The sequence below is a fragment of the Tursiops truncatus genome, chromosome 14 (genome assembly GCF_011762595.2).
Source record: "Tursiops truncatus isolate mTurTru1 chromosome 14, mTurTru1.mat.Y, whole genome shotgun sequence".
NCBI lineage: Eukaryota > Metazoa > Chordata > Mammalia > Artiodactyla > Delphinidae > Tursiops > Tursiops truncatus.
Genome location: NC_047047.1, coordinates 37,740,804 through 37,767,355, shown reverse-complemented (window position 1 = coordinate 37,767,355; position 26,552 = coordinate 37,740,804). Strand labels below are relative to the sequence as shown.

Sequence of the window (26,552 nt, the reverse complement as noted above, 5' to 3'; positions counted from 1 at the left end):
ACACTGGATAAAATCTTCACAGCACTCGATTTGACAACGGTTTCACTTGTATGACACCAAAAACACAGGCAATAAAAGAAAAAATATATAATAAATCAGACTTCATCAAAATTAAGACTTTTTTTTTGAGCTGTGTCGGGTCGGGTCTTAGTTGCATCACATGGGATCTTTCGTTGCGGCGCGAGGTTTCTTCATTGCAGTGCTCAGGCTTCTCTCTAGTTGTGGCCTGCAGGTTTTTTCTTTCTCTACTTATGATGTGCAGGCTCCAGGGCATGTGGGCTCTGCAGTTGTGGTGCATAGGCTCCAAAGTGCATGTGCTCTGTAGTTTGTGGCACTCAGGCTCTCTCATTGAAGCGTGCAAGCTCAATAGTTGTGGTGTGCAGGCTTGGCTGTCCTGCAGCATGTGGGATCTTAGTTCCCTGACAACAGATTGAACCCGCGTCCCCTGCATTGCAAGGCCGATTCTTTACCACTGAACCACTAGGGAAGTCCCCAAATTAAGACTTTTTTGTGCATCTAAGGGTACTTTCAAGAAAGCAAAAGACAACCTACAGAGCTGGAGAAAATATTTGCAAATTACGTTATCTGATAAGAGATTAATATCCAGACTATATAAAGTACTCCAAAAACTTAACAGAAACTCTCAAACCACCCAATTCAAGAACAGGCAAAGGATAAACATTTCTGTGACTTCCCTGGGGACGCAGTGGTTAAGAATCCGCCTGCCAATGCAGGGGACACTGGTTTGAGCCCCGTGCTGGGAAGATCCCACATGTCGCTGAGAAACTAAGCCCGTATGCCATACTGAGACTGCGCTCTAGAGCGCACAAGTCACAACTACTGAGCCCACATGCCACAACTATTGAAGCCTGCATGCCTAGAGCCTGTGTTCTGCAACAAGAGAAGCCACTGCAATGAGAAGCCTGCGCATTGCAAGGAAGAGTAGTCCCTGCTCGCCACAACTAGAGAAAAGCCTGTGTGCAGCAACGAAGACCCAACGCAGCCAAAAATAAATTAATTTTTTTTTAAAAAAGGATAACCATTTCTCCGAAGAAGATGCACAAATGACCAATAAGCACATGAAAGGCTGCTCAACATCATTAGTCATTAAGATGCAAATAAATGCAAATTATAACCACAATTAGATACCACTTCATAACTACTAGGATGGCTAAATTTTTTTAAAAAGACAAAAGTGTTGACAAGGATGTGAAGTAATTAGAACCTGCCTGTATTGCTGCTGGGATGTAAAATACTGCAGTTGCTACAGGTTAAACCTAGATTTACCATATGACCCAAAAGTTCTACCCTGAGGTACATATACAGATGAACTGAAAGCAGAGATTCAAACATGTATTTGTACATCCATGTTCATAGAATTATCTACAATAAACATCCAAAAGGTGGAATTGACTCAAATGTCCACTGATGGATAAATGGATCTAAATGTGGTATATACATACAATGGAATATTATTTATCATAAAAAGAAAAATTTTATATATGCTATAACATGGATGAACCCTGAAAAAACTGTGTTTAGTAAAATAAGCCAGACACAGACAAATACTGTATGACTCCATCAAATGAGGTACCTAGAATAGGCAAGTTCATACAGACACAATGTAGAATGGAGGAAACTAGAAGCCCCCTGGGAAGGAGGAATGGAGAGTTATTGTTCAACAGGTACAGAGTTTTTACTGGGGATGATGTCAAAGTTTTGGATACAGACAAATGATGGTTAAAAAAACACTGTGAATGTATTTAATGCCACTGAACTGTAAACTTACGAATGGTTAAAATGCTAAATTACTGGTTAATTATGTTGTATATATTTGTACCACAATAAAAAATTTTTAAATAAAGGAAAAAATATATGTTAAAGGCCATCAACCAAAAACTCAAAACAAGTTAAAAAGAAAAACCCTCATGGGATTTATGAACACCTGAACATGAGAGAAATATTCTACCAACAGAAAATGATAGGATATTATCTTTGTAAAATATTAAAAATAAAAGTTGTTTGTTCAGAAAACGACTACTCTTCATGTATACTACACAGTTCTGATGGAAACCAAAAGAGTGGCTCTAGTAATATGACATTCAATCAAACTCTTCAAGTACAAAGAAATCAGACATCTCAAGTGTGTAGAAACCCAGAACAAAATATCCATAAATTTCTCTTCAGAGACCGGGGGTGTAGATAATTGAGAGGACAGGACTGCCAGTTGACCTTTGAACTAAAACTGGGGAAGCAGCGGCTCCTCACTACCCTCCATCATTAGAATATATGTTCGGCCTGCCTGCCATTCCCAAAGTGGGAGCTACTCCCAGGACATAACCTTGAGAGAGAGTAAGGGGTTGAGACCATCTGGATAGTATTTATGCCTAAACCCAATTAAGGCCTCTCTTATAAACTTGTAAGATTTGACAGGTGAGTGCAGAGATCTACTCATTTTGCAGCCACTGAAGACAAGCCTCATAAGTTAAGTTCCCTTCCTTATTAAACCTGCCACCTACCAATCTGGAGTGATCTCTCTGCCTCTTTCTTCAGTTTCTCCCTGACCTCTGTATACAGGGCCAGTTTATAAACCAACAAGGGAAAACAAAAGTCTACTCTGTGAATTATACGAGAACAAACACAAATTAACCCTGGAATAAGGAAAAAGGAATGAGAAAAACAGAAATGAAGGAAAAGAATATGTGGTAAATCATATAGCTAAATACAAAATTAATATTAAACAACTGTGGAAATTATAATTTATAGTATAGAACTTAAAAGTTACATAATTTGATAAAAATAAAAATAACATAATAAAAACTGCAAGTGGAAAATGAGGAGAGAAAAATGATGAGAATTTCCTCATCTTCCACAGAGGAAAATCAATCGTTACTGTATTTTAGAATGAAAAGAAACACACCCACAAAGAAAATGAGCATCAGTAATAGGTATGAGGGACTTCCCTGGGGTACAATGGTTAAGACTCTGTGCTCCCAATGCAGGGGACACAGGTTCAATCCCCGGTCAAGGAACTAAGATCCGTATGCCGCAGAGTGCAGCCAAAAAAAAAAATTACTATTAATAATAATAGATACGAGATTTCAACAAATTTCTGAATGACTGAAATGAATGGGAATACATTTTTAAATGTACAGGTAGAGAAAGCTGTAGCTCAGAATAATTTGTCAGTGAGCTGCAGAGGAGATAGGTCTATCTTCCCACTGTAACTGGGAAAATTTCTGAACTCATCTGAGTACCAGATCTGATGGACAGCAGGAGTGAGACATGAACATGAAATCCTCTGTTTTCTCATTCCTTCCTCTGTTTCCCATTCCCAGGAGTCCATCTGAGAGCTGTAATGGAAAAATATTTCACAACACCCAAGAACATCTAGGCCACTTACCAGTCGTCTTCCTTAAGTATGGACAGCAAAGGCATATGAAAAGACCCAACAACATAAAAGAAAGAATACAGTACAGACAAGAGGTTTGAATATGTAATACAAGAAGGAATCATCATTCATATTAACAGCTCCTAAAAAAGCAGGAATGAATAGAATTCAAATCATAAGATGTAACATAGAGGCAGATACTGCAGTGGCCAGATTATAATTCAAGTACAATCATAACTTCACATGCTAACAGTATGCAATGTCTCATAAATCAGTAATCTAGGGCTTCCCTGGTGGCGCAGTGGTTGAGAGAGTCCGCCTGCCGATGCAGGGGACACAGGTTCGTGCCCCGGTCCGGGAAGATCCCACGTGCCGCAGAGCGGCTAGGCCCATGAGCCATGGCCGCTGAGCCTGCGCGCCCAGAGCCTGTGCTCCGCAACGGGAGGGGCCACAACAGTGAGAGGCCCGCGTACCGCGAAAACAAACAAACAAACAAAAAAAACAGTAATCTAAATGTGTGTACAAATATACATGCAGAAGCTAATAACCAAGAGAGTGTATATCAGCATTTCTAAAATTAGTCATCACATAAACCCTTTGAGAATCTGATGAAAATTATGAACTACTTCCCCTCAAAATATACATAATGCACATTTGAATCAGATGATATTTAAGTTCCTTCTAAATCCTAGGGAATTTTACTTCTGTCATTGAGACATGAAAATCTATTCCCAAAAAGCTATTAGCTGCATTTTAAGATAAGATTATTATCTCAGGAAGTTACATAAATTTATGTGTAAGTTCTTCAAATATGGAAAGCATTTAACAATAAATTCCAATACAGTGGAAAGATTCTGAAGTTTATTTATTTGATGTCCTATGACTAAAAGATTTTATGGTGAGAGGGTATGAAGAGGGAGATGTAGAGAGGTAACTCAGTCAAACCAGAATAATAAGTAACTTTAAACGGCAGAGAAAGTCATTTAAATGTCTAAATGTTTACTGTTTACTTTATACACTAGTTTTTATATGTACTGAAAAATTAATAAATACATGTAAAATTTTCACAGTCTACATAAACATAGACAATAAAAGTCTCCATCTACTTCAGGTCACTTCCCCAAAAGCAAACCTGTGAAATTTTCTTGTCTGATTTTCCAAAATAGTTCCAGACAGTCACAAGTACAAAGAGTACATATACGTGTATGTACATCCCCTTTTTATAACTGTTTTAATACGCAGTGAAAGAATACACTGTGTACTTGCTGTCTTCTCTTAATAAAATAACTACTGTTTTAGATAAAATAATAAATATTTAATAGTGTTTAATAAAAATATTTCTTGGAGGTTGTTCCACATAAGCATAATACAGCAACTTCAGTCCTTCTCTTGGCCACAGAACATTCTATTAAACAGATTTCCCAAAACTTATTTAACTAGCCCTACAGTGACAGACATTCGTGATCTGCTAGTGTAGTTAATGTTGTATCAAACATCTTCATGTACATGTATCTAGAGGATAAATTACCAGAAAGAGAACTGCTATACTGTTCTCCTAAAGCTATACCACACTCTGGTCAATACAGTGTATTGTTAAACATAATGAGAATTACCCAATATATAAAAATGCTATTATGTTAGCTGAACTTACATTTAATTATAATCAAAGATAAGCATTTTTCAAATATTTATAAACCACTTGTTTTTTCCCAATCAATTTCCCGTTTATCACCTTTGTCTTTTTTCTCCTTGGATTCCAATGTAAGAGTTGTGATACAAACAATGAAAAAACCAGCAGCCAATCCAATTATTACTGGGTGAAGTGTGTGTACCAAGTGAGCAAAGTGACCTCAAAAACTTACTCCAGAGGGAAGGGAAAAAAAACTCACGCAAGACTCTGTATGAAACCAACCAACCCTGGACACTTGGAAGCCAGTTACAGTTGGTGCTCAAATAAAAAGAACTCCAAATGTAAAAATTCCTGATAATTCTACATCTGTGGTATATTCAAAAGTAAAGCAGTAACAAAACACAGAAACACCCAAATAAAATGACCTTTAAAATATACTTATTTAATCTTGTTAAACTAACTTTTATAGATATTTTAAGTTGTTTCAGACTGTATCACAGATTATGCCAGAATTTTTAAATCATTTCCTTATTAGGTTACTTGAAACTCTTGCTAGGGTAAAACACTAAAAGTTTTAATACACCGTATTATTAATTATAAATTTGATGAATTTCACCTTCAATAAACAGTGCTTCACTATTCTTAGTTATTTATTCTATATTACTTACCATATCACTGTTCTCATATTTTGCTTGCCTTGCTATGAACAAAATAAAATTTAAAAATCTACTAAAAAGAACATTTTCTGAAAGTTATGAAAGAGAACTTCCTAAGTATTTTAGGATTACTCTGAAATATGAACTGCTTCATTAATGTGTTAAAATGATAATGATGTATAAATAGACAATATTAAATATGAGAATTTTAAAAAACTATATTGAAAAATTACCACAACCAATATTAGGTTTCAAGGCACACAATTATTAAAAATCAAAAATTTGAAAATGCTTAAGTATATAAAAAGTATATATGCAATGATCATTAAGTATAAGGAAGAAATAAAGTATAATGGACGAAAGCAAGTAATATAAGGGGAGAAATGGCTATTTTAATAGCAATAATAAATAAAATTAAAATCCTAAAAAAAAAAAATCCTTAAGAATAAGCTTAACATGAAATAAAATCTATACACAAATAACTCTGAAATGCTGAATGAAACAAAATAAAACAAATGGCATATCGTGTTTTGGATAGGAAGACAACTTCACCTCTCAAAATAATCATTATAACGGTAAAAACAACAATATTTTTAAAGAAGAATCAATGCTAAAATTCACATGGAAAAATAAGAGACATTAAGATTCTTTTAAAAAAATATAAGGAGAAACAATCAGCCTTGCCAGATAATAAGAAATATTACATAGACACAAGGGGGAAAAAGAAAATACATTAGTATAAAACCAAGGACTAGCAAATGTCTTCTTGATGGCCCAGACAATAAATATTTTAAGATTACAGGTGATATGGTCTCTGTTACAAATATTGCACTCTGCCACTGCAGTGTGGAAGCAGCCACAGACAAAAATATGAAAAAGAATAGGCAAGGCTAAGTTGCAAGAAAACCATTTACAAAATCAAGTGGCCAGCCCACAGGTCATAAGTTTACCAATCTCTGATATATAGATCATGACTAGATACACCAATAGGTCAGTCTACAAAGTCCAGAAATTGACCCAGTCAAGATAAAACTGGTATCTCAAATCAGTGAGGAGAAGAAGAATTACTGAACAAATGGAATGGGGACAACTATATAACCAAAAAATGGGGGGAAAATGTTGGATACGTACATGACCCTTTGAACCATGATAAATTCCTATTGGATCGAAGATTAAAATATAAAATTGAAACAAAATGTACAGAAAAGAACTAAAGAGGAATTTTCTTGTAATCTTGAAATGCATTTCAAACCATAACATAAAAGCCACAGGCCATGAAAAATTCAACCACAAGTGTGAAACCACAAACTTGAAACTCAACTGCAAAAACCACCTTAACTAAAACAGCAAGAAGACATCAAAGCAGAATGTAGGCATAACTCATAACACAAACAAAAGTCTGATTTCACTGATATATAAAGATCTCCTACAAAAAAGAAACTAAGTAAAGCAACTGATAAATGGCAAAGAATATAAACATCACCAGAAAAGGAAACAAAAAGGGTTGTTAAGCACAAGATTTTCAACCTGATTCATACAAAAGAAATCCGAATTTAAAACATCAATGAAAACACTTTTCACCCATCAGTTTAGCAAATAAAAAGAAGTTTAAGAACATGATTTTAAAAAAGAAGAAAAAAAAAAGATCTAGCAGCCTATTCACTTCTCTGCAGGACTCTCCGCTTCACCTGGCTCTGGTCCCCTTCCACAAGCTGTGTGGCTGACAGAGTCTTGGTGCTCCAGCCTGATGTCAGGTCTCAGCCTCTGGGATGGGAGAGACAAGTTCAGGACACTGGACCACCAGAGACCCCCCCAGCCCTATGTAATATCAATCAGCAAGAGCTCTCCCAGAGATCTCCATCTCAATGCTAAAACCCAGCTCCATCCAACGGCCAGCAAGCTCCAGTGCTTGATGCACCATGCCAAACAACTAGCAAGACAGGAACACAACCCCACCCATTAGCAGAGAGGCTGCCTAAAATCATACTAAGTTCACAGACAACCCAAAACACACCAACGGATGCGGTCCTGCCCACCAGAAAGACAAGATCCAGCCCCACCACCAGAACACAGGCACCAGTCCCCTCCACCAGGAAGCCTACACAAGCCACTGAACCAACCTCACCCACTGGGGGCAGACACCAAAAACAACAGGAACTACGAACCTGCAGCCTCTGAAAAGGAGACCTCAAACACAGTAAGATAAGCAAAATGAGAAGACAGAGAAATATGCAGCAGATGAAGGAGCAAGGTAAAAACCCACCAGACCAAACATATGAAGAGGAAACAGGCAGTCTACCTGAAAAAGAATTCAGAGTAATGACAGTAAAGATGATCCAAAATCTCAGAAATACAGTGGAGGAAATACAAGAAACGTTTAACAAGGACCTAGAAGAATGAAAGGGCAAAGAAACAATGATAAACAACACAATAAATGAAATTAAAAATACTATAGAAAGAATCAATAGCAGAATAACTGAGGCAGAAAAACTCATAAGTGACCTGGAAGATAGAATAGTGGAAATAACTACCGCAGAGCAGAAAAAAGAAAAAAATGAAAAGAACTGAGGACAGTCTCAGAGACCTCTGGGACAACATTAAACACACCAACATTCAAATTATAGGGGTGTCAGAAGAAGAAGAGGAAAAGAAAGGGTCTGAGAAAATATTTGAAGAGATTTTAGTTGAAAACTTCCCTAACCTAGGAAAGCAAATAGTCAATCAAGTCCAGGAAGGAGAGTCCCATACAGGATAAATCCAAGGAGAAACACGCCAAGATACATATTAATCAAACTATCAAAACTTAAATACAAAGTAAAAATATTAAAAGCAGCGAGGGAAAAGCAACAAATAACATACAAGGGAATCCCCATAAGGCTAACAGCTGATCTATCAGCAGAAACTCTGAAAGCTAGAAGGGAGTGGCAGGACATATTTAAAGTGATGAAAGGGAAAAACCTACAACCAAGATTACTCTACCCAGCAAGGATATCATTCAGATTTGGTGGAGAAATTAAAACCTTTACAGACAAGTGAAAGTTAAGAGAACTCAGCACCACCAAACCAGCTTTACAACAGATGCTAAACTTCTCTAGGCAGGAAACGCAAGAGAAGGAAAAGACCTACAATAACGAACCCAAAACAATTAAGAAAAGGGGAATAGGAACATACATATTGATAATTACCTTAAATGTAAATAGATTAAATGCTTCAACCAAAAGACATAGACTGGCTGAATGGATACAAAAACAAGACCCATATATATGCTGTCTACAAGAGAGCCACTTCAGACCTAGGGACACATACAGACTGAAACTGAGGGGATGGAAAAAGATATTCCGTGCAAATGGAAATCACAAGAAAGTTGGAGCAGCAATTCTCATATCAGACAAAATTGACTTTAAAGATTATTACAAGAGACAAAGAAGGACACTACATAGTGATCAAGGGATCAATCCAAGAAGATATAACAATTGTAAATATTTATGCACCCAACACAGGAGCACCTCAATACATAAGGCAAATGCTAACAGCCATAAAACGGGAAATTGACAGTAACACAATCATAGTAGGGGATTTTAGCACCCCACTTTCACCAAACAGATCATCCAAAATGAAAATAAATAAGGAAACACAAGCTTTAAATGACACATTTAACAAGATGGACTTAATTGATATTAACAGGACATTCCATCCAAAAACAACAGAATGTACTTTCTTCTCAAGTGCTCATGGAACATTCTCCAGGATAGATCATATCTCTTCGGTCACAAATCAAGCCTTGGTAAATTTAAGAAAACTGAAATCATATCAAGTATCTTTTCCAACCACAAAGCTATGAGACTAGATATCAATTACAGGAAAAAACTATGAAAAATACAAACACATGGAGGCTAACCAATACACTCCTAAATAACCAAGAGATCACTGAAGAAATCTAAGAGGAAATCAAAAAATACCTAGAAACAAATGACAGTGAAAGCAAGATGACCCAAAACCTATGGGATGCAGCAAAAGCAGTTCTAAGAGGGAAGTTTATAGCAATACAATCCTCAAGAAACAAGAAACAACTCAAATAAACAATCTAACCTTACACCTAATGCAATCAGAGAAAGAAGAACAAAAAAACACCAAAGTTAGCAGAAGGAAAGAAATCAGAAATATCAGATCAGAAATAAATGAAAAAGAAATGAAGGAAACAATAACAAAGATGAATAAAACCAAAAGCTGGTTCTTTGAGAAGATAAACAAAATTGATAAACCATTAGCCAGAATCATCAAGAAAAAAAGGGAGAAGATTCAAATCAACAGAATTAGAAATGAAAAAGAAGTAACAACTGACACTGCAGAAATACAAAGGATCATGAGAGATTTCTACAAGCAACTATATGCCAATAAAATGGACAACCTGGAAGAAATGGACAAATTCTTAGAAATGAACCACCTTCTGAGACTGAACAAGGAAGAAATCGAAAATATTAAACAGACCAATCACAAGCACTGAAATTGAAACTGTGAATAAAAATCTTCCTACAACAAAAAGCCCTGGACCAGACAGCTTCACAGGTGAATTCTATCAAACGTTAAGAGAAGAGCTAACACCCTGATACCAAAACCAGACAAAGATGTCACAAAAAAAGAAAACTACAGGCCACTATCACTGATGAACATAGATGCAAAAATCCTCAACAAACTACTAGCAAACAGAGTCCAACAGCACATTAAAAGGATCATACACTATGATCAAAAGGTGTTTATCCCAGGAATTCAAGGATTCTTCAAAGTACGCAAATCAATCAATGTGATGCACCATATTAACAAATTGAAGGATAAAAACCATACGATAATCTCAACAGATGAAGAAAAAACTTTCAACAAAATTCACTCATTTATGATAAAAACTCTCCAGAGAGTAGGCATAGAGGGAACCTACCTCAACATAATAAAGGCCATATATTCCAAACCCACAGCCAACATCGTTCTCAATGGTGAAAAACTGAAACCGTTTCCTCTAAGATCAGGAACAAGACAAAGTTGCCCACTCTCACCACTATTATTCAACATAGTTTTGGAAGTTTTAGCCATGGCAATCAGAGAAGAAATAAAAGGAATCCAAATTGGAAAAGAAGAAGTAAAACTCACTGTTTGCAGATGACATGATACTATACACAGAGAGTCCTAAAGATGCTCCCAGAAAACTACTAGAGCTAAGCAATGAATTTGGTAAAGTAGCAGAATACAGAATTAATGCGCAGCAATCTCTTGCATTCCTATACACTAATGATGAAAAATCTGAAAGAGAAATTAAGGAAACACTCCCATTTACCACTGCAACAAAAAGAATAAAATACCTTGGAATAAACCTACCTAAGGAGACAAAAGACCTGTATGCAGAAAACCATAAGACACTGATGAAAGAAATTAAAGATGATACAAACAGATGGAGAGATATACCATGTTCTTGGATTGGAAGAATCAACATTGTGAAAATGACTATACTACCCAAAGCAATCTACAGATTCAATGCAATCCCTATCATACTACCAATGGTATCTTTCACAGAACTACAACAAAAAATTTCGCAATTTGTATGGAAACACAAAAGACCTCCAATAGCCAAAGCAATCTTAAAAAAAACAGGGGCTTCCCTGGTGGCGCAGTGGTTGAGAGTCCGCCTGCCGATGCAGGGGACACGGGTTCGTGCCCTGGTCCGGGAAGATCCCACATGCCGCGGAGCAGCTGGGCCCATGAGTCATGGCCGCTGAGCCTGCGCGCCTGGAGCCTGTGCTCCGCAACGGGAGAGGCCACAACAGTGAGAGGCCTGCGTACCGCAAAAAAAAAAAAGAAAAAGAAAAACAGAGCTAGAGGAATCAGGCTCCCTGACTTCAGACTTAAGACTTTGTAGTTATACTACAAAGCTACAGTAATCAAGACAGTATGGTACTGGCACAAAAAGAGAAATAAAGATCAATGGAACAGGATAGAAAGCCCAGAGATAAACCCATGCACGTATGATAACATATGTGCATGTTATGTGCATGTTATGATATGATAATCTCTCAAAGATAACCTTATCTTTGTTAAAGGAGGCAATAATATACAATGGAGAAAAGACAGCCTCTTCAGTAAGTGGTGGTGGGAAAACTGGGCAGCTACATGTAAAAGAATGAAATTAGAACACTCCCTAACACCATATACAAAATTAAACTCCAAATGGATTAAAGACCTTAATGTAAGGCCAGACACTATCAAACTCCTAGAGGAAAACATAGGCAGAATACTCTATGACATAAATCACAGCAAGATCCTTTTTGACCCACCTCCTAGAAAAAGGGAAATAAAAACAAAAATAAACAAATGGGACGTAATGAAACTTAAAAGCTTTTGCACAGCAAAGGAAAACATAAACAAGACTAAAGGACAACCCTCAAATGGGAGAAAATATTTGCAAACGAAGCAACTGACAAAGGATTAATCTCCAAAATATATAAACAGTTCATGCAGCTTAATATCAAAAAAACAAACAACCCAATCCAAAAATGGGCAGAAGACCTAAACAGACATTTCTCCAAAGAAGATATACAGATTGCCAACAAACACATGAAAGGATGCTCAACATCATTAATCATTAGAGAAATGCAAATCAAAACTACAATGAGGTTATCACCTCACACCGGTCAGAATGGCCACCATCAAAAAATCTACAAACAATAATGCTGGAGAGGGTGTGGAGAAAAGGGAACCCTCTTCCACTGTTGGTGGGAATGTAAATTGATATAGCCACTATGGAGAACAGTATAGCCACTATGGAGAACAGTATGGCGATTCCTTAAAAAACTAAAAATAGAACTGCCATATGACCCAGCAATCCCACTACTGGGCATATACCCTGAGAAAACCATAATTCAAAAAGAGTCATGTACCACAATGCTCACTGCAGCTCTATTTACAATAGCCAGGACATGGAAGCAACCTAAGTGTCCATCAACAGATGAATGGATAAAGATGTGGCACATATATACAATGGAATATTACACTCAGCCTTAAAAAGAAACAAAATTGAGTTATTTGTAGAGAGGTGGATGGTCCTCGAGTGTCTCATACAGAGTGAAGTAAGAAGGAGAAAAACAAGTACCACATGCTAACACATATATATGGAATCTGTAAAAAAAGTTTCTCACGAACCTAGGGGCAGGACAGGAATAAAGACGCAGACATAGAGAATGGACTTGAGAACACGGGGAGGGGATAAGGATAAGCTGGGACGAAGTTAGACAGCACTGACATATATACACTACCAAATATAAAATAGCTAGTGGGAAGCAGCTGCATCGCACAGGGAGATCAGCTCGGTGCTTTGTGACCACCTAGAGGGATGGGATAGGGAGGGTGGGAGAGAGACACGAGAGGAAGGGAATATGGGGATATATATATACATATAGCTGATTCACTTTGTTATTCAGCATAAACTAACACAACGTTGTAAAGCAATTATACTCCAATAAAGATGTTAAAAAAAAATTATTGAGGAGAATAAGGTGAAAGTGGCACTATCACACCATTAGCTACCACAAGTAAACCACACTTACTTTAACCTGACAATACTACTTATAAGTAGGAATGTATCCTATGTAATAGTTTTGCATATGGATTAGCTGACTACTATAAGTTACTTATTGTAGCATTGTTTATAATAAAAAAGATTGGAAAAAATAGTGCCTATGAACAGGAACTGGTTAAATAAATTATGGTTCATGCATATAATGAAACACTATACAGTCCTAAAAAAGAAAAAATGTGTTTTATATATTGACATGGAATAATAATCTCCAGGACAAACTGTTAGTGAAAAAAAGCCAAATCCGTTTAGTATGATACATCTGTGGAAAAGAGGACAGGGAAGAGAAATGTTTACAATTGGCAATTTATATAGAAAATCTATGATGCACCTGAGAGGTTAGGAACTGCATGCATGGGAGACATAGGCAGAAGGGGGAAAATGTATAGCATATCCTTTTATATCTACTTTTTGAAATTTGAACTATATGGATATGTGCCTATTCAAAAAATTAAATTAAAGAAGAAAATAGTATAATAGAAAAAAAACATATGAATACAATGTTCAGGACAGAAGCATTGATTGTATAAATTAATAGGAAACTATCTCTTAATAAACCAAGAACCTCTAACAGACTGACTCTCATTTCCTTCGATTGTACCAGTAGTACAGTAAGATAAGACATGGACTCTGAAGCCAGATTTCTTAGATTTGATCCCCAACTTTTCCCATGGCATGGTTTCTTTAGCGACAAATGAGGATAATAATAGAACGTACCTTATAGGGGAGTAAAGAACTTAGAACGGAACAAATAATAAAGAAGCACTTATGTTAAGCTGTTGATATTACCTGTGCTGCAGCCCAAATGCAGTCAATATGCTGAGTACTCAGTCGCCCTTCTGCTGCCAAAAAATTCAAAATCACTTGGCACTGTTTGATAATCTGGAAAAGAAAAACTTATTACAGTTAATTTTTAAAAGCATTCTTCTCTCTTAATAGAGCAGATAAGTCACATATTAGTCCACAAACCTCAATATGTAAATTTGGTCCAAATATATGCTCTACCACATTGTTGCTTATAAGCCAGTCTGCAAGTTCTTTTGCAATGGACCTAAAGTCAAATAATAAAAATAGTTAATACATTTAAGAAAATATTAGTATCAATCTTTCCCATGTCTAAAAGCAGACTCAGGTGAAAATCTAAAACTGTTCACATACCAATTATAAAGAAGTGATTATATACAATTAACTGTTAATAGTACTATGAAGAATAACTGAAACAGAAATACAAGAAATGGTAATACTACCTGAATTTATAAACAAGCAAAAAAAAATCTGAAAAGTTAGGATAACTAACACCAGGTACACAGGTGAGAATACCAAGGGTAACACCTAAAAACTGATGTATTTTCTTACTCAAAGACCTTGCCTTCCCATTTTTAATTTCCATAGTAGGCACTGAGGCATTCAGGGAAGGGTTCCCCGTATGTCCTCTATGGTAAGATAACATCAGAAAAGTAGGTTACCGAAAGGGTGGGGGAAGAAAAAAAGAAGAATCTCCAAGTCAAATGGCAAGTCTCCTTCCTGCCTGATATTAACGAAGGTTCTGCTAATGTGATCCCTAAAGTTATCAACTGACTGTTCAGAACACTTGGTTACACTTAGGAACAACTCATCTTTCATTTCAAAAAGTAAACTTTTTATTTTTGAACAGTTTTAGATTATCCTTCATTTTGTAAAAAGAGCTATCAATTCTTTTAGAGTAATAAATCACTGGCACAGAAAATTAAATTATTATGTTACCAATAAGGTAATGTAAGTTTATCAGTTAATTTGTCTTTTACAGCTTTGAGATATGTATGAAATATAGTAAACTAAACATATTTAAAGTATATAGAGTTCAATGAATTTAAACTTAAATATACATCTATGAATCCATCAGCACTGCCAAGATAACAAACACATCAACCCAAAAAGTTTCTTTAAAAAAAAAAAAAAAAGTTTCTTTATGCCCCTTTTTAATCCCTCTTTTTCTCAGCTCCCACAACCCACTGCCCAGACAACCCATGATGTGCTTTCTGTTATTACATAGTTTTCATTTTCTAGAACTTCATATAAAAAAAGATACAGGATGTACTGTTTTATAAAATTTAGATTCTTTCACTCAGCATTAAGATTTATCCATTTTCTTTCATTTGTCATTAGCCCATTGGTTCATTCCAGGTTTGAGCAATTATGAATAAAGCTGCTATAATCACCCGTGTGCAGGTTTTTGTGTGGACATGTTTTCAACTCCTTTGGATAAATGCCAGGGAACATGACTGCTGGATCATATGGGAAGAGTACGCTGAGTTTTTTAAGAAACTATGAAACTGTCTTCCGAAGTGGCTGTACCTTCTTGCATTCCCACCAGCGGTGAATGAGAATTCCTGTTGCTCCACATCCTTGTCAGCATTTGGTGTTATCAGTGTTCTGGATTTTGACCATTCCAATAGGCATGTAATGCAATCTCATCGTTGTTTTGATTTGCATTTCCCTGATGAAAGAGGAGCATCTTTGCATGTGCTCATTTGCCATCTGTATGTCTTCTTTGGTGGAGTGTCTGCTAAAGTCAGTGTATTTTTTAATCAGATTGTTCATTTTCTTACTGTTAAATTTTTAAGAGTTCTGTGTATATTTTGGATAACAGTCCTTTAACAGATGTGTCTTTTACAAGCATTTTCCCCTGTCTACGGCTGTCTTCTCATTCTCTTGACATTGTCTTTCGCAGAGCAGAAGTTTTTATTTTTAAAGAAGTCCAGCTTACCAATTCATGGATCATGGTGTTGAACTCAAAAGGTTACCACCATACCCAAGGTCATCTAGATTTTTTCCTATGTTATCTTTTAGGAGCGTTATAGTTTTACATTCTATGTTTATGTGTGTGGTCCATCTTGAATTAATTTTTGTGAAGGGTGTGAGATGTGTCTAGATTTTTTTTCCCATGTGGTTGTCCAATTGTTTCAGCACCATTTGTTGAAAACCCTATCTCTGCTGCTTTGTACTACTGTCTTTGCTCCTTTGTTAAATATCAGCTGACGATATTTATATGGGCCTATTTCTGAGCACTGTATTCTGTTCCATTGACCTATTTGTCTGTTCTTTCACCAATACTGCACTGTCTTGATCACTGTAATTTTACAGTAACTCTTGAAGGTGGGTAATGTCGGTCCTCCAACTTTGTTGTTTCCTTTCAAAACTGTGTTGGCTATTCTGGGTCTTTTGCCTCTCTATTTAAACAAATGTTAGAATCAGTTTGTCGAGATCCACAAAATAACTTACTTTGATTTTGATTGAGACTGCAATGAATCTATAGATCAAGTTGGAAAGGACTGATACCTTTACAATTTTAAGTCTTCCTATCCATAGACATGGAATATCTCTCCATTTATTTAGCTCATCTTTGCTATCTTTCATCAGAGTTTTGTTATTTTCCTCATATAGACCTTTTCATATTGTTAGATTTATACCTAAGTATTTCATTTTTTGTGGTGTTAATGTAAATGGTATTGTATTTTAAATTTCAAATTCTATTTGTTCACTGCTGATATATACGAAATTATTTATTTTTTTTTTTTTTTGTGGTACGCGGGTCTCTCACTGTTGTGGCCTCTCCCGTTGCGGAGCACAGGCTCCAGACGCACAGTCCCCGGACGCACAGGCTCAGTGGCCATGGCTCACAGGCCTAGTCGCTCTGCGGCATGTGGGATCTTCCCAGACTGGGGCACGAACCCGTGTCCCCTGCATTGGCAGGCGGACTCTCAACCACTGCACCACCAGGGAAGCCCGTGACTGACTTTCGATTACTAACTTTGTATCCTGCAATCCTGCTATAAATGCTCATTAGTTCCATGAGACTGTCAATTCTTTCAGATTTTCTACATAGATGATCAGGTCATCTGTGATCAAAGACAGTTTTACTTCTGCCTTCCTAGTCTATACACCTTTTATTTCCTTTTCTTCTCTTGTTGCATCAGGTAGGATTTTCCAGTACAATGCTGAAAAGCAGTGGTGAGAGTGGACACCCTTTCCTTGTTCCTGACCTTAGTGAAACAGCTTTGACCTTCACATCATTAAGTATGATGTTAGCTGTAGGAGGTTTTGTAGATGTTCTTTAACATGTTGATGAAGTTCCTCTCTATGCCTAGTTTACTGAGAGGTTTTTTTATCATGAATGATAAAATTTGACCTTGTCAAAATTTTGACTTTACATTAATTGATCTTGAAACGCTGAACCAGCCTTGAATACCTGAGCTAAATCTCACTTGGTTGTGGTGTATAATTCTTTTTATACCTTGCTGGATTCGATTTGCTAATATTTTATGAGGATTTTTATATGTATGTTCATGGGAAGTACTGGTCTGTCGTTTTCTTGTAATGCCTTTGTCTGGTTTTGGTATTAGGGTAATGCTGGTAAGGCTTCCCTCTGCTATCTTCTGAAAAAGACTATAGAGAATTGGTATAATTCCTTCCTTAAATATTTGGTTAAATTTACCAATGAACCCATCTGGTCCTGGTACTTTGTGTTGGAAGGTCATTAACTGTTGATTCAATTTATTTAATTGAGACAGGCCCTTTCAGAGCAATTCTTTAAAAAAATTTAAATGGCTACTACCGAAGAACAGCTAATGAAGAAAGTAGTGATATGTATATTGTGGGTAGAAGAAAAACGGTTTCAAAATAGGATGAGCAGTGAAAAGACCCCAAGTTTTTTCAGTTATGTAAATTATACACAGAAAAACTGGAAGGACTGAACAATTTCTTTTCTTGTTTATCCATAGAAGAATCATATTTAATTTTAAAATTATTCTAAAGATTTTTAATAAGCTATGAATTAGATATATGACCTCAAAGGGTAAAACATTAAAATAAAACTAGTAGTGGTATATTTTACCTATTTCTGAGTAACCCAACAGAAGCTATGATCCATGAATCAACTCTATGATGTTTAACATACAAAAAGACAATTCAACAACTAAAAATAATTCTAAAAAATAAATCCCATTCTTTCAGTTTCTTGAAAAACACTGAAAGGAGACTCAGGGACTTTTGTAACAGCCAAGAACTGTAACTATAACTGAGCAAGCATAAAACTGGACAATGTTATCAGTAACAATCATTCAGGGCTCTGGAAACATATATATACTGGGACTCCCAGAAGGAGTAAGGAGAACAGAAAGAAAATTTGAAGAAACTATGGTCAAACATCCCAAATTTGATGAAAAATGTTCATCTACACAGCCAAGAATCACAACAAGCGCCAACTAAGATAAACACAAGGATATCAACACCCAGAGACATCAGAGTCAAACTCTTAAAAGCCAAAGAGCAACAGAAAAATCTTAAAAGCAACAAGAGAAAAAGAACTAAGCACATAGAAAGGAACCACAATAAGATTCGCAGCTGACTTATCAGAAACAAAGGAATAGAGCTATACTGAAGCACTGTTCCTATATTTTACCAGAATTGTGATTAATCTGAAGTAGACAGTATTAAATTAAAATGCATATTGTAACCCATACAGCAACCACTGGCAAAATAATTTTTAAAGTATAAAAAAATGGAATTAAAATGGTATACAGTACTCCCTCTGTATCCATGGGTTCTGCATCCATAGATGCAACCAACAGAGGATCAAAAATATTTCTTAAAAAAAATTCCAGAAAGTTCCAAAAGGCAAAAACTTGAATTTGCCAAATGCTTGCAACTATTTACATAACACCTACATTGTATTAGGTATTGTAAGTAATCAAGAGATGATTTAAAGTATACAGGAGGATATGTACAGATTACATGCAAACACTACATGACTTTATATAAGGGAGTTGAGCATCTGAAGATTTTGGTATCCACAGGTGATCCTGGAACCAATCCCCCACATATACCAAGGGACAACTGTACTACCGTATACTGACATACTGCAAAATAAGGCAGTAAAGGAGAAACAGAAAAAAAAATTTTTTGAGGAAGACATACAAAAACCCAACAGCAAAACGGCAGGCATAAATCCAACTATATAATATTAAGAGTGACTGGATTAAATACTCCTATCAAAAGGGAGAGATGGTAGGAGTGGATTCTTTTTTCTTCTTCAATCCAACCAAATGCTACATCCAAGAGACATACTTTAGATCCAAAAACAAACAGGTTGAAAATAAGAGGATGGAAAAAGATATACCATGAAAACAGTAAGCATAATAAAGCTGCAGTGGCTATACTAACATCAAACAAAATACACTAAACTAAAAATTGTTTTAAAGAGACAAAGAGGGATATTTTATAATGATGAAAGGATGAAATTATCAGGAACATAACAACTATAAACATATATGTACCCAACAAAATATCCTAAAATACATGAAGCAAAAACCAACAGAACTGAAGGGAGAAAAAGAAATATAGCCAATTCCTACTACTCTTGGCAGTTATATTCTATAACGTCACTGCACTGAATTAGCTAATACTGAACCCCTGAGTATTTTTTTAAATTATTGTCACCCACTGCTTTAATGGGTAAAAAGAACATGTCATTAGCATCAAGTGCTTCCTAGAGTGGGTTCTCTTTAAAAGAATGACTCAGTGCAATAAAGTGACTAGCTGTTTGCCTTTGACTGGAAGAAGACAGAGGGTTTGATTAAATGCAAATCTTATATAGTAACTTTAGATACACAATTTGTTCTACAATCCGTTTGCAGAACTCCTTTAAAGAAAGATGTTTCACAAAACTAAGATTTGTTTTGAAGTTCCCACTTCAGTCAGAACAATGCAAGGGAGGCTCTTCCCTTTATGTAAAAATGCCATCACAGATAGACCATCAACATCCTTCCCCCTACCCCATTCCCTCAGAAAAAAGAGACGTGGCTCTCATTTGCGTATTCCAATGATCTCTCAATGTTGCTTTCTTTTATTTGATCCTCTTTTTCTAAAAACTCTTTTTATAATTGAGGTACAACTGACATATAACATTATATTAGTTTCAAGTGTACAACATAATGATTCAATATTTATATATATTGCTAAATGATCACCACAGTAAGTCAACACCCATCATCATATATAGTTAGAAAAAAAATTCTTTCCCTTGTGATGAGGGCTTTTAAGATCTACTCTCCTAGCAACTTTCAAATATGCAATACTATATTATCAACTATAGCCACCATGCTATACATTACTATCCTCATGACATTTATTTCATAACTAGAAATTTGTACCTTTTGACATCCTTCACCTGTTTTGCCCTCCCCTGACCTCCACACCTCTGAAACTACCAATTTGTTCTCTGTGTCTATAAGCTTAGGGTTTTGGGGGTTTTTTTCTTTTTCTTTTTTAACATCTTTATTGGAATATAATTGCTTTACAATGTTGTGTTAGTTTCTGCTGTATAACAAAGTGAATCAGCTATATGCATACATATGTCGCCATATCCCCTCCCTCTTGCGTCTCCCTCCCACCCTCCCTATCCCACCCCTCTAGGTGGTCACAAAGCACTGAGCTGATCTCAGCGTTTTTGTTTTTAAAGTCCGTACATAAATGAGATCATATGATGTCTTTCTCTGACTTATTTCACTTAGTATAATGCCCTCAAGGTCCATCCATGTTACCATAAATGGCAAGATTTCATTCTTTTTTATGGCTGAATAGAATTCCATTGTATATAATATTTCACCATAGAACTGAAAGGACAAAAAAACAAATAATACAGTCAACTCTTGTTACTCATGGCAGCTGAGTTCTACAAAATTGCTGGAGTAAATTTACTCATGTTGAACCCTTGAATCTTAAATCCTAAAAATAACTTATCAGATTCTATTTTCTCTATTTTACAAAAGAGAAAATGAGCTTCAGAAGTGTTGAGGTGACTTTACTGAGGCTGCCCCAATACCATATGCTAGACTTGGGATTCATATCCCTCCAACCGGCCCAGAGCCAGAGCTTCTTGCCCTATACTGCACTGCCTCCTACCACTTCCTTCCTCTGGTCATTTCTGTAACCAGCACTAAAACAACACAGAGCATCACCTTGTATGACTTCAGTTGGAAATGTGCATGTTAGGAGACTCATTTTTTACTGCTCTGTGCATTTCCACAAATGACCGTGAGGGCACCAAAAGTACTGATTTGGGGATCACAAATAAATTGCAGCAAATAGGCAAATTAATAAAAACAAAATCCACAGATGAGGATAAACTGAAGTTGGAGACTTCAATGCCCTACTTTTGATAATGGAATAGAACAAGTGTAGGTAAAAAAATCAACAAGGATATAGAAGACAAACAATATTACAAACTCATTAGACCTAAAAGACATCTACTGAACACTCCATACAACAGCTGAATAAAGTCTTCTTAAGCACATATGAATATTCTGTGGTACAGATCATATGCTAATCTATAAAACAAGACAAATAACCCAACTAAAAGCTAGGCAAAAAGTGAACAAACAATTCAGTGAAAAAGAAATAGAATGGCAAATAACCATATAAAAAGATGTTCAACATCCTTAGTAATTAGGCAAATGTAAATTAAAACCATAATGAGGGCTTCCCTGGTGGCGCAGTGGTTGAGAGTCTGTCTGCCGATGCAGGGGACACGGGTTCGTGCCCCGGTCTGGGAAGATCCCACATGCCGTGGAGCGGCTGGGCCCGTGAGCCATGGCTGCTGAGCCTGCGCGTCCGGAGCCTGTGCTCCGCAATGGGAGAGGCCACGGCAGTGAGAGGCCCGCGTACCGCAAAAAATAAATAAATAAATAATAATAATGAAATGCCACTTTATACCCACTATAATGGCTATAATCAAAAAGATAAAAACAAGTCCTGACAAGACTGGGGGAAAACTGGAACCCTCATACATTGCTAGTGGGAATATAAAATAATACAGAAATGCTGGAAAACATTTTGACAGTTTCTTTAAAAGTTAAACATAAAATGATCTTACAAACCAGTGATCGCATGCCTACGTATCTACCAAGAGAAATGAAAACATATGTCCACAAAAAGACTGTACACAAATGTTTAAAGCAGCATTATTCACACTAATCAAAAAGTAGAAACATTCAAATATCCATCAACTTTGGTAAAAGGATAAACAAAATGGGATATGGCTACATAATGTAATACTATTCAGCAATAAAAAGGAACAAAGTACTGATTCACACCACAACATGAATGAACCTCAAGAAAAACAGTATAAGTGAAAGGTGGCAATGGAAAAAAACACTGTCGTATGATTCCATTGATAGGAAATGCCAAAAAAGGGCAAATCTATAGAGACAAAGAAGGTTAGTGGGGCTGGGGATAAGAATGGGGATTGAAGGAATTCCCTGGCAGTCCAGCAGTTAAGACTGAGCTTCCACTGCAGGGGGCACAGGTTCGATCCCTGGGCAGGGAATTAAGATGCCACGTGCCATGTGGTTCGGCCCCGGGTTGGGGGTGGTGGGGAGAACGGGGATTGACTACAAATGGGCAAAAGGGACCTTTCTGAAGTGATGTAATGTTCTAGAACTGTACTGTGATGATAGTTGCACAACTGTGTAAATTTTCTAAAATTCATTATAAAAACAGGTGAGTTTTATATGTATCTATATCTTAATAAAACTGCTTAAAAAGAGAGACCCAATTCACAGGCTTCGACAATATTTATCACTTTTTGTATTTGCTCCAATCTTTTCACACTGTACAGACCCTTCTCTTCCCAACTTAAACTGTCCTACCCACTATTCCTCAAAACTTTTACTCTCCTCCCTCTTAAGCATATCTTTAGTATGTATAAACCTTACACATTTTTGAATGGAATTCATTCTTTTCTCTATCCACAGCAACACAGAGACCTAACCTGGACATGTGGGGTTACTGCACAAGTGATTCCAGGATTTTTTTTTTTTTTTGTCTTTTTGCAGGGATAGGGAGTGATTACTGCATTGGCAATTTTAAGATTCTCCTAGAGGCAGTCTGAAGGGGTTGGAGGGTGGGTACTGAGGGGTCAAATGGGAAATCCAGAGCTGTAGTTTTATATACACTGGACATAATCTATATAGTATCTTGACTGTGTGAAATAGCACTCCTAGTATGACCCATAATTTATAATGCTACTACCAATTCTAGGCCACACATTTTAAGGCACCACTGACAAAGAATGTTGCCAAGAGTGAATGACTTTTCTGGTGATAAATCTAAAAACCATAATATGTGAGGGAAAAAGCAGAGACATAGTCTCTGGTTTCCAAATTCAAGAAGGGCTGGGTTCAACTGAGATCAGCTCCATAGAGCAAAACTAAGATCAATGCATAAAAGTTACAGTAAAGCAAAAATATGACTCATTCATATAATTACAAATTTTCTAACACCTTAAGACTTTGTAACTCTGGGGAATTCCCTGGCGGTTCAGTGGTTAAGACTCCGCACTTTCACTGCCGAGGGCACGTGTTTGATCCCTGGTTGGAGAACTAAGATCCTGCAAGCCACACAGCGGCACAGAAAAAACAAACAAAAAACTATGTAACTCTGTTCAAGCAGAAAATATTACTACCGAGATTTAAAAAATGATTTCTATACTGGATGGACAACTAAATGGAATAAATATTGGAAAAAATAAATATTTCTAAGTACTTTAAAAAGCCCTAAGCTATAAAAACTACTTCTTTTCATACATGAGCATCATGAACTTGGTTTTTTCCCCAGAAAAATGTGTTAAATGAGATCCTTTCCTGCATCAAGTGTGGTTTCTGAAAACTATCTGTACCATACTCTTTACTATTAAATTCTCCTGTATAGTCTCCCTTTGCATTTTGTGAAAAATAACACGATATGTTTTTTTAAAAAGAGAAGTATTGCAATATATTCCTCTGAAAGCTTGTTAAAGACTGTACAGATGAAGCCACAAGGCAAAGAATTTCTAGTAAACACTTCAAATCTAATAAAGTCAATTACATTTACCATATAAACAGCTACACATTAAAATAGTACTTATGCATAAATTAATGCTCCTACTTACGTTTCTGTGTCTGATACCAATGATTCATTATTGCACACATCATTGAAGGTGTGAAGTTGATTCTATAAATAGAGAAAAGAAATTAAAGATTTTTTGCAAAATTATTCTTGCATATGTTAGCAATTGCCAACACAGTTTGATACATGTAGATCATAATCAATAACCAGATCAAAAGTATAAAATATAAGATAGGTAATCAGATATACATATATACTTCCCAATTAGTCTATTTCCTTTATCATTTTTAAACACTAATTCATTCCACAAGTAATACTTAGGCTTTATTCCACTAAGTATGCTAGAGAAAAAGCTGAACAAGGGAAAAACACAAAAATCTAATGCAAGGCAGCAAGTAACATGTCATTACAAACCGAATTTCGGGAAAGGATTCCTAGACATACACTTTTAAGATTTGATTTGGGAAACTCTCATTAAGTGTTTTCAACACTTACAAAGTCCGATACATGGGTAAAATCTAGGTCACAAAATTCAATACATGGGTACAATCTAGCTACTTCAGAATAACTACACTACAAAAACAGGCCCCAAATGTAAAGGAGTAAACCTAATGCAGACCTTGGTAAACCAGAGAAAATATATCCATTCTAAAAAATGCAGCTAACTACTTAGTTCTAGCAAATTGTTGTCATGCAAGAAGACAGACCCAAAGACACTAGGTCTTTCTACCCACCCCGCCCCTCCAGGAGAAGCCAATAATATGTATTTCTCCCTATTTAAAACAGTACTTGCTACTGTGCAAACCAAACATTTCTGTTAGTCAAATTTGGCCTATGGCCCAATAATCTGTGGCTTCTGCCTGGAAAATTAAGTAACTACTTATAATCTCCGACTCTTTTTCTCTCTGAAAACACTGCTTTCTAAATGCAAAAAACTGAACAGTTTAAAAAAAAAAAAAAGTGAAGGAAATCAAAAAGACCTAAGGTATAAAACCTTCTAAATCTAAGCCTCAGTCTCCTCGTATTTAAAACAGGAAAAAAGAGAACATATAGAAATTATTTGTAAGGGTCACACAAAGTAATGCATGTAAAGTACTTAGCACAATGCCTAGCATGGCATAAATACTAGGTATTTATGCCACTAGGTATACTGGCCACTAGCATGGCTCCATAAATACTAGGTATTATCATAATGATGATAGTCTGAGAGGACAAACAAAAAATTACCAAAAATAAAGCAAATACAGCTTACCGTTATCTGACTTAATCCAGCCAACCTCATAGTCAAAGTAGGTGACATAAAGTACTTAAATGCAAGATCTAGGCTTTCTTTATCAAAGCATAACGTCGTGTCCAATGGTTCTTTCACTGTGCTCCACATTAAGTCAGCCATGTTGCGAGCCGCACTCTGTCTTAACTCCTGATCAGAGAGCTTGCATAAATACCTGAAATGATACAGAAATACAACATACACAAAAACTTGCAAACTATTTCTGAAGACCACTCAATAATTCAAAGGGGAAAGCAGGGAGGAAGAGGAAGGAAGGGAGGGACGAAGAGGGAGGGAGGAAGGGAGGGAGGAACTGCACAGAGCCAAGTCATTTAACATCGGATTCTGCACCTGCACCTCCAGTAGAGCTTTACTATTCTCTAGTACCTGTCATGTATACAGCTCCTGTTTTAGTAAATTTCAGTTGACTTCATATAAATAGTACATCTACTCCCCAACACAGCCAAAATTCTTCAAAATGTGTACATTTTAAACATCATTCTTTTTTGGCTTTCAAAAATCACAAGCCACTGGTTTTCCTCTCAGGCCCTGCCTATTCTATTTGGTTAGTCTCTCCTCCTGTACCCAACCTTTCAACATTATTGCTCCTCAGGGCTTGTAATGGATTGCAGAAAGGCCCCAAATTCCTCCCATCACTTTATATAGTAGTCTTTGCAATGTGACTTTACCACTCTTCATAAATGTGTGTCATTTAAATAACATTAAATAAATGTGTCATTTATTCCTCTACTTCCTTGCATCTGAGCTTTGCCATGAAGGTTCCTTTGCCCAGTGGGGTATTAAGAGATGTAACATAAGCAGAAGCTTAAAAAGCCTTTGAGCTTGCCCTCTCTTGCTGGGAACTCTTCCACCACTGAGAAAAGGACTCAGGATAGCCTGCTGGATGAGAGAGACACGGCTAATGCCCCAACTGACATCCAGCCAACTGCCAAGATACATATGAGCACCCTTCCCCACTCAAGACCAATCAGCCTGCCAACCAGAGGACAAATGACTGAGATTATCTATCACAGAGCACCCAGGTCCAGCCAAGTCAGCCCAGA

General features: G+C 36.4%; 1 protein-coding gene across 9 annotated transcripts in view; it reads right to left on the bottom strand.

Moving 5' to 3' along the window:
• The window catches only part of USP34 (ubiquitin specific peptidase 34), a 231,689-nt gene that overhangs the window by 140,629 nt on the left and 64,508 nt on the right, over window positions 1-26,552 (bottom strand). For all 9 annotated transcript variants that reach the window (XR_012325688.1, XM_073791350.1, XM_073791349.1 and 6 more), the window contains 4 exons: window positions 25,471-25,663; window positions 24,262-24,323; window positions 14,265-14,346; window positions 14,085-14,177 (listed from right to left, as the gene is read on the bottom strand). Coding sequence is in view for 8 of the 9 variants with exons in the window: in XM_073791350.1 (XP_073647451.1) it covers window positions 14,085-14,177; window positions 14,265-14,346; window positions 24,262-24,323; window positions 25,471-25,663 (430 nt within the window). In the remaining variant the exon portion in view is untranslated. The remainder of the gene's footprint in view (window positions 1-14,084; window positions 14,178-14,264; window positions 14,347-24,261; window positions 24,324-25,470; window positions 25,664-26,552) is intronic.